This window comes from Scyliorhinus canicula, chromosome 15, assembly GCF_902713615.1.
Source record: "Scyliorhinus canicula chromosome 15, sScyCan1.1, whole genome shotgun sequence".
Classification (NCBI taxonomy): Eukaryota; Metazoa; Chordata; class Chondrichthyes; order Carcharhiniformes; family Scyliorhinidae; genus Scyliorhinus; species Scyliorhinus canicula.
The window spans coordinates 99,693,299-99,702,013 of record NC_052160.1 but is presented as its reverse complement, the minus strand read 5'-3'; the positions used below and the strand labels follow the sequence as shown (position 1 = coordinate 99,702,013).

The 8,715-nt window shown below is 43.1% G+C and overlaps 1 protein-coding gene across 1 annotated transcript in view; it reads left to right on the top strand.

Moving 5' to 3' along the window:
* Nucleotides 1-2,184: 2,184 nt before the first annotated feature.
* The window catches only part of LOC119978408 (NADH-cytochrome b5 reductase 3-like), a 35,714-nt gene continuing 29,183 nt past the window's right edge, over nucleotides 2,185-8,715 (top strand). The window contains exon 1 of the mRNA XM_038820035.1: nucleotides 2,185-2,322. Coding sequence (XP_038675963.1) covers nucleotides 2,296-2,322 — 27 coding nt within the window. The 5' untranslated portion in view covers nucleotides 2,185-2,295. The remainder of the gene's footprint in view (nucleotides 2,323-8,715) is intronic.

Below are 8,715 nucleotides of genomic sequence, written 5' to 3'. Positions count from 1 at the left end.
GATTTATTTCTTCAAACTGTTTCGGAGTAACTATTGGTGTAGAACGAGCAGAACCCTCCAACGTTTGTCATTTAAATTGTTTCATCGGATGTTTCCCAGTACAGTGTAACTGTCCAGGGAAAGTTAACGCTTCTGGACAATTGCACTGTAAAGTCTCACCTGGGAACTTCCAAGACTGATTCCCCAGCACATCTTTGGAGTACCTAACAAATCTGATGGTGAAGAACCAGAAACGTATGGGCTGTTCTGTTCGGCAAAATACAGGTACAAATTGATGAAGAATGGATGTTAAGTCAGGGGAGAATATAAGCAGATGTGACGAAAGGCTTACTTGAAAGTGTAAACATTTTAAAACTGGAAAAGAACATAGAGAGATATTGGCGTTGAAGACGGGAGCACCAAAAATTCGTGCCAGTGTGTTGAAAGTTGTGCTCAAGAGGTGGGATGAAAGAAGTGGGGTGGGGGGGGGGGGGGGGGTTTACAGGCAGAAGATTGAGGGGTAAGACGAGAATATAAAACTGGAGAATATTATAGAGATATGATGTTAGGCCATGGAGGGATTTTAAGGATGATGATTTTGAATTTAATACAATGTTTCGAGCCAATTGTTGATGGGCAATTAAAATGTGAAGGCATTGACAAGAGGAGAAGCTGGGGCTGTACCCATTGGAAAAAAGAAGACTAAGAGGAGATTTGATGTAGATGTTCAAAATCATGAAGAGTTTGGAGAGAGTAGATGGGCAGCACAGGGACCCAGCTTCAATTCCAACCTTGGGTGACTGTCTGTGTGGAGTTTGCAATTTCTTGTCTGTTTCGGGTTTCCTGCGGGTGATCTCATTTCCTTTCTCAGTCCAAAGACGTGCAGGTTAGGTGGATTGGCCATGCAAAATTGCCCCTTAGTGTCCAACGGTTGGTGGGATTACAGGGATAGGGTGGGGGAGTGCGACTAGGTAGGGTGCTCTTTTGGACAGTTGGTGCAGACTCAATGGGCCGAATGGCCTCCTTCTGCACTGTAGAGATTCTATGATGCTAAGAAACTATTCCCATCTGCCACAGTGTTGAGAAATAGTCAACTGGGGTTGGACAATATATGCAAACTTGCCAGTGGCATGCACATCCCAAAGACAAGTTGAAAAACTACCACCTGGTATCCCATTATCTCCCTACCCTCCCTGAATGTGCCAAGTGTTTTAGGATGTCCTTGTGCAGGAATGGTGCAGTGCAAACACAAATAACAGTGTTTGTTTACTCCAGCAATGAGTCTTTCCAGCCACTGGGTAGCACTCTTTTCGAACAGAGATGAGTCCTCCTGGTCACAGGACGGTCCTGTCTCCCAAACAGAACTTAGTTCTCCTGGCTGGGCCCTCTCTGATCAGAGATGTGTTCTCCCAGTCACTGGACGGCACTATCTCCTTGCAGAATTCAGTTCTCCCTGCTGCACCCTCTCCACGCAGAGCTGAGTCGTTCTTTGGGACACAGTAAGAAGTCCTCACCTGAGGAAGGAGCAGTGCTCCGAAAGCTAGTGTTTGAAACAAACATGTTGGATTTTAACCTGGTGTTGTAAGACTTCTTACTGTGCTCACCCCAGTCCAACGCCGGTGTCTCCACATCATGTTCTTTGGGACGGCACAGTGACAAAGTATTAGCACTGCTGCCTCACGGTGCCAGAGATGTCGGTTCAATTCTTGTCTTGGGTGACAATGTGGAGTTTGTATGTTCTCCCAGTATTTGCTTTGTTTTCCTCCCGGTGCTCTGGTTTTGTCCCACAGTCCACAGATGTGTTGGTTAGGTGGATTGGCCATTCTAAATTGTCCCTTAGTGTCTAAAGGTTAGGAGGGGTTATGGGGTTCCAGGGATGGGTCAGGAGAGTGGGTCTAGATAGTGTTCTTTCAGAGGGTCAGACTCGACGGGTCCAACGGCCTCCTTCTGCACTGTAGGAATTGTATGATTCAATGTGCCCTCCCGTCGTTGGGAGGCGCTGTCTCCCGAGCAGAGACGAACCCTCCTGGCCGTGGGGTGGCGCTGTCCCCGAACATAGTTCAGTTCTCCCGGCCGCCCGGTGGCGCTGTCTCCCGAGCAGAGATGAATCTTCCCAGCCGCCCAGTGGCACATTCAGCGAGCAGAGATGAAGCCTTCCGGCCGTCCAGTGGCGCAGTCAGCGAGCAGAGATGAAGCCTCCCAGCCGCCTGGTGGCGCTGCTTTCAGCCGTGCCCCAGTCTGCCTGGCGGAGTACGCGTGCGTATAAGACGGAAGGGTTTCTGGGAGAGTGAAGGGCTGGAACAGGCGTCTCGTTAGATGCATCTGGCCATGGGGTATTCGCTGGTCAGTGAAAATGTGTCTGTCTGGGGTTTGCAATTCGGTTCTCGATAGGCTTTTGTCAGTAAAAGCTGATGGAACTCCACAGTTGCCTGTGGAGGGCGGTTGTGGGGATGGGGAGTGGACTTTGTGCAGGGAGCGTTGACCTCCAGCTCGTTTTCAGTGAACATAACCCTGGATAAACAGGGTCGCTGGCAGCAACTTGTGTTCTTTTAATAATCTTTATTGTCACAAGTAGACTTACATTTTTAAATACTTCTCATTGCTGTGCTTAAAGCCACTTGGAAACAGATTTTAAAATTGGTTCCAGTCTTCGTTCTTTGGTCTTGGTAGAGCCAAATGTGAATATTGTCAAGAAAATAAACCTGGGGGAGATGAGGGGAGGGGATTGATTCGGAAGATACTCCCTCAGTTTATACAAATGCACTTGGAAGGTTCTGTAGGAATATTTGACTAGTGGGTGGGTCATGTTAGAAAATACTGCCAAATGCCATAGGATCTAAAAATGTTCCTGTGGCATTATGTCCTTGAAACCAGATTGAAATGCCCTTTTTTAAAGAAATTGCATTTCTTTTATATTTGGGAACTATATTACAATTAATCTTGCTTGGAGCAGTTGGATTTAGCCATCTAGCAAATAGTATTGCACCACAGTAGCTTTTTTGTTGACTAAAGGTGGCTGAAGAAATTGATGCTGATACTGGAAAATGTTAATGATCCTCATTAGCCTGCTTGCAACTTTGGCTCAAATTAAAGCATTCTCCTTTTTTTTTTAATGAATTTTCTAAGTTTGCTTTAGAGGGCTGACATGATGGTTGGCTGTCATTTTTATTAAACTCTGAATTGAGTAATTGCTGTGTTGACTAAATATGTGTAATTAAAATGATAAGGGAATAAACCAGTAAGGGAGAAGAGGAGAATTAACTTAATTCTGTTCAAATTTCTCAATGCAGCCTGGTGAATTCTTGAGACCAGGGGGAATTTTATTATTTTCAAATCTAGTTTTGGTCCAACTTCAGAAAAGCATCCAGTCAGTTGTTTCCATTCTCAAAACTAGCCATTTCTTTAAATTGATTTTCCTTCAATGTTTTGGCTTTATTTTGATTTTTAAACAAGTGTTTCAAAATGATTGTTAGCAGTATTCTGCTCAAACCGGTCTGGAAGACTGCAGTAAAATGAATGAATTGTCTTCTAAATGTAAAAGGGACAACTGCTGAAGTAGTTTATGACATTTTCTCTGGTATCAATTGTGTTTGTTGCATAATTGGAATTCACTTGTACAGTGGAACCCATTTTAAGGTGCTTGCTGTTATGTAATCTTCTGAATTATTTTGGTGTTTGCTTTCTGGATAAGTATCCCATGTAAACAGAAATGGAGCCAGTCAGTGGTTAGCACTGTTGCCTCAGTGTCTTGAATGACTGACCTATGTGGAGTTTGCATGTTCTCCTGGTGTCTGCATGGGTTTACTCCTGATTCCTCCTGCAGTCCAAAAATGTGCAGGTTAGGTTATGGGGATAGGGAAGTGGGTGAGCCTAGGTGGAGTGCTCTTTTGGAGGATCACCTTCTGCGCTGTAGGATTCTAATGCATGCATACAAACTTGTGATTTTAGGTGCAGGTGTAGGCTATTTAGCTCCTTGGGTCTCTTTGGCCATTTGATAAGATTGTCTGATTAGCTTGCGGCTTCAACTCTACTTTCCTCCCAACTCTACTTTCCTGCCTAACACTAACATAGGCCTGGTCCTGATTTATATGTGAAGATCTCAACCATAAAGGAAGGAAGGCATGAATTCTTCAAAACAATAAAAGAAAAAGTGGTGCTGCATTTCATTTGATGGTGTCAAGCCACTGTAGTTGTGTTGCTTGGGAACGGTGGGATATTGTATGGCTTCCTGGCATTAGCTTGAGTGTGTGGAGTGAATACACCTGATTTGTCTCCTGTGCTTTAATAAATGAGCAGTTCCACAGGCTACCACATGAGATTTAAAGGAATTTCTATTATGCTGTACAGACTAATTTTAAACATAAAACTTGGTCGGTGGAGGCTATTGAACCCTCCAGGTCTTCCCTGCAAATAGTGTTGCTGTGTCAGTAATTTGGAACAAAGCATGGTTGGATTTTGAACAAATGGTTTCCATCGGTTGTTAAAATACATTTTTTCTAGAGAGCAGCTCCAGCCAAAAGAACTACTCCAATTTTCAGTTGATGGATCTGTTGTCTACTTCCAACATTTTTCACTTGTTTGCAGAGCTGGTAGTTGAAAAGTTACTGGTCTCACCATAAGTGTTTTTTTTTAAGCAACTGAAAATGTTTTTTTTTAAGCAACTGAAAATGTATGTTTGAGGTAATAAGCAAAGCACTTTGTGGTGTATGTTTGATGTTGGGCTACCTTAATTGCTGTACTCTCTCAGTACATTCCTTGTCAAGTTTTTGAAGCTAGAACAGACCTATGTTACCTTGCCCTGGGCCTTGTGAGCAATTGAAACATTGTCTGAACAGTTGCACCCAGGTTTTTCTCTAATTGTAGCCTGCAGGGCAGTTTGCTCTTGTTCAGAAAAACTTTTAATTTGATATACCCAGTATTCAAAAGGCCTTGTGATTTTCTAAAAAAAAGCTGCTGACCTGTAATACCTGTGGCAATTTAATTCCGGTCTGAATATTTTCAATCTTGATTTTGGTTTCGGACAATGCTCGGCACAACATCGAGGGCCGAAGGACCTGTTCTGTGCTGTTCTGTTCTAAAACCTGCTTTAGCCATTCATGTTCTACTCAAATCTGTCACACCAAACCAATTCTTGTGTATCCAGTGCTAGGTTAGTATCATGGGGCAGCATTTTTGTGATCCAGTCCTGAGATCAGTACCGAACCTTTACACAATAACCTTTACGCAATTCTTTACACCACTGGGCTGGGAGTATTTCCAGTTGTCGGCTTCATGTAAAATCTGACTCATTCTGCAGTCCTTGGATATTTTTAGCATTGGGCTGCATATAATGCCCATGTAAGTACTGCAGAACTTGAAACATTGCATTATTGGCCTGCAGTTTTTTAAAACCATTTTTTTCCAATGAGTAATTGGGTGTGGTGTTTTGCTTAAATTCATATCTGTCATAATTTTACAGGTACTCTTATAATTAATCTGCATTCCCTGCCCTCAAATAGTGAATAAGAAAGTTCTATTAATTTGTATGATATAAGCATTGTTGGCAAGGCCAGCCTTAATTGCTCTTGAAGATAGTGGTCAGGAACTATCTTGAACTGCTGTAGTCCATCTGGTGAGGGTCCACCCACAGGGTTAGAGAGTTCCAGATTTTGGCCCAGCAATGGTGAAGGAATAACATTATTATAATCTTTATTGTCACAAGTCAGCTTACATTAACACTGTAATGAATGCACTGAAAAGACCCTAGTTGCCACATTCCGGCGCCTGTCTGGGTACATTCAGAATGTCCACATTACCTAACAGCATGTCTTTCGGGTGTTGTGGGAGGAAACTGGAGCACCCGGAGGAAACCCACACAGACTCCGCACAGACAGTGACCCAAGCTGGGAATCGAACCTGGGACCCTGGAGCTGTGAAGCAACAAGTGCTAACCGCTATGCTACCATGCCGTTATACTAGTTCCCAAGTAAGGATGGTATGTGCCTTGGACAGGAACTTGCAGTGATCATGTTCCCATGTGTCTGCTGCCCTTGTTCTTGGAGTATGTGAAGTCATGGGTGAGTTGCTACAGTCAACAACATTACTCACCTGTGCCAGTGATGGGATGAGTGCATTTTTTTTTTAAGAGTTGCGAGTGATACTGAACATCAATTGTCAAATATTCCCCCAATCTGGAAGGGTGGTCACCTGAAGATGGGACACTAGTCTGTGGGACTCCTGCAGCAATGTCTTGGGACCGAGCTAATTGACCTCCAAAAACCACTACAACCATCTTCTTTTGTGCTAGGTATGACTCCTCCAACCAGTGGAGAATCCTCCCCCCCCCCCCCCCCCCCCGATTTTTCCCATTAACAAGAGATTAAGCTGGGCTCCTTGATGCTGTAGTTGGCCAAATAGTGCCTTGGTGTCAATCATCTCTGGAATTTAGCGCTCTTTTTCGTGCTTTGGTTGTCAATGTAATATTAAGGGAAAAGAATGCTGGAGATGAGCACTGTTTGGATCCAATGATGGAAGCAGCTGGGGGTGGGTAGAATATGGAGGCAACTGATCCAGCTTCTTACAAAGGAGCACTAAACTGATAGTCAGTATCATGGGGCTGAGGTCAAACAAGGACAGCTTTCATTAGCTAGCTATCATTGATAACTCGTATTCTGCTACCTTATTCATGATTTACAAATTAATTCAGCAAATCAACAATTTGGGTGTATCCGTCCACGCTCCAAGTCTGTAATTGCTGACGGCTTACCATTTCCTCCATTTGGTAGAAAGTTAAATGTTGACGAAGTAAAAGGGCAGCTTAGCTGTGTCGGCCTTGTTTTAAATGTCAGTGAGAATAATCGTCTGCCAATACTGACTCTTGGCAACAGTTGAACATGCCTGCCATCTGAGTTTTCAAACTGTAGCCAAGTTTGGTACTAAATAAGGTCTACTGTTCTCATACTACTTTGGTGGGGTGGCACAATGGGTAGTACTGCTGCCTCACCGCTCCAGGGTCCCGGGTTCAATTCCAGCCTCTGGTGACTGTGTGGAGTTTGCACCTGTCTGTGTGGGTTTCCACCGGATGGTCCAAAGATGTGCAGGATATGTGGATTGGCCACGTTAAATTGCCCCTTCGTGTCAAAAAGGTTAGGTGGGGTTACGAGGATCGGTGGAGGTGTGGGCTTAAGTAGGGTGCTCTTTCCCAGGGCCAGTGCAGACTCGAGTAGTTAGTATAGTCAGATCTAATTGGGAAAACAGATTGAATTGAAAAGATGAAGCAACTTGTGTAAGTGATCGAATCCCTGTTTACCACCCCTTTCTGTTTACCTGTTCCTATCCTGAGCACTAGTCATGAATCAGCTACCTTTTGTTTTTAAACTGATTATTCTGTGACGTGATCTTGGACATTTTAAATGTTCATACTTTCATGGTATAGCATTGACAGATTTCTCTATACCTTTGTACTGCTGTGGAATTATTTAAATGTGTTTTTTTCTAAACTGCAAGGTAGTTTTTTTTTGCCATGTTCTTAGTGGTCCATTCAGTTAGGACAAGTTTGGACATTTTGACACTTTGCCTCACAGTAATGGTGCAAGAGGTTTGGCTGCTATGCTCATTAGGCTGAAATTGACTGTTTTAAATAATGGTGAATGCCTGAGCTTCACCATTCTTCGGGCAGATGCAAATCTGCAGTTAAACTTTTAAGATCTGAAAACTGTTGTTCAAGATACACCCTCCTTTAATTCTTCACTCTGGTTGAGTTATTTGCCCTGCTTATGCAGACCCCAGATACTTGTACATTATCTGTAAAATCAACAGCACAGAAACAGACTCTTCAGCCCAAAATAGCTGCTCTTTTTTGTTTGAAGCTCCACTTGAAGATTGTCCCTTCTTTGGTGATCTCTCGCATCTAGAAATTGTTTTTGTTTCCAAAGTCTTAATCATTGAGGCAGTATTCATAGCACTGATCCTTGTGGAGCCCACTTGCCACCATTGGTCACAGAGTAGTCACCCCTCCACCATGTTCTTTCTATACTTCAGCCAGCTTGATATTCATGCTACAACTCCAACCCTGACTCCACATACTCTGACCTTTTTATACATTGTCTATAATGTAGCACCTGATGAGAGGTATTTTGGAAATCTACATTTGTTACATCTGCATTAGTCTTGTCTGGTGAGGTAAGTCAAACGAGGATTATTTTTCTAATCCACATTGGTTATTCATTATTATTGGTTTCTAGATTTTTATTTTTGTATTTTTTATTAGGAATTTTTTCCTACCTTTTTTTAGACTAGCCCATGGTTTCCTGGGGATGGTGTATCAACTTGAGGTATTAAGTGAGTATTTTGTATCTATCTTCACCTATGGAGAAGGATGATGTAGGTATAGAAACAAGGGGTGAGGGTTGTAATATAACTATAATTGAGGGAGGTTTTTAGCGGGCTTAAAAGTGGGTAAATCTCCCAGACCAGCTGAGATGTACCGGAGGTTGCTGTGTGAGGAAAGAGATTGCAGGGGCTCCGACACTAATTTTCAAACATTCTCTAGCCACTGGTGAGGTGCTGGAGGACAACTAAGGAAGAACCAGATAATCACAGGCCAATGAGCCTAACATCAGTCTGGGAATTATTGGAGAGAGGAGAGGACTAATCCAGGATAGTCAACATGGCTTTATAAAGGGAAGATCATGTCTAACAAATTTGACTTTTTTTTGAGTAGGTGATGAAATGTGTAGACGACGGCAGTGCAGTTGA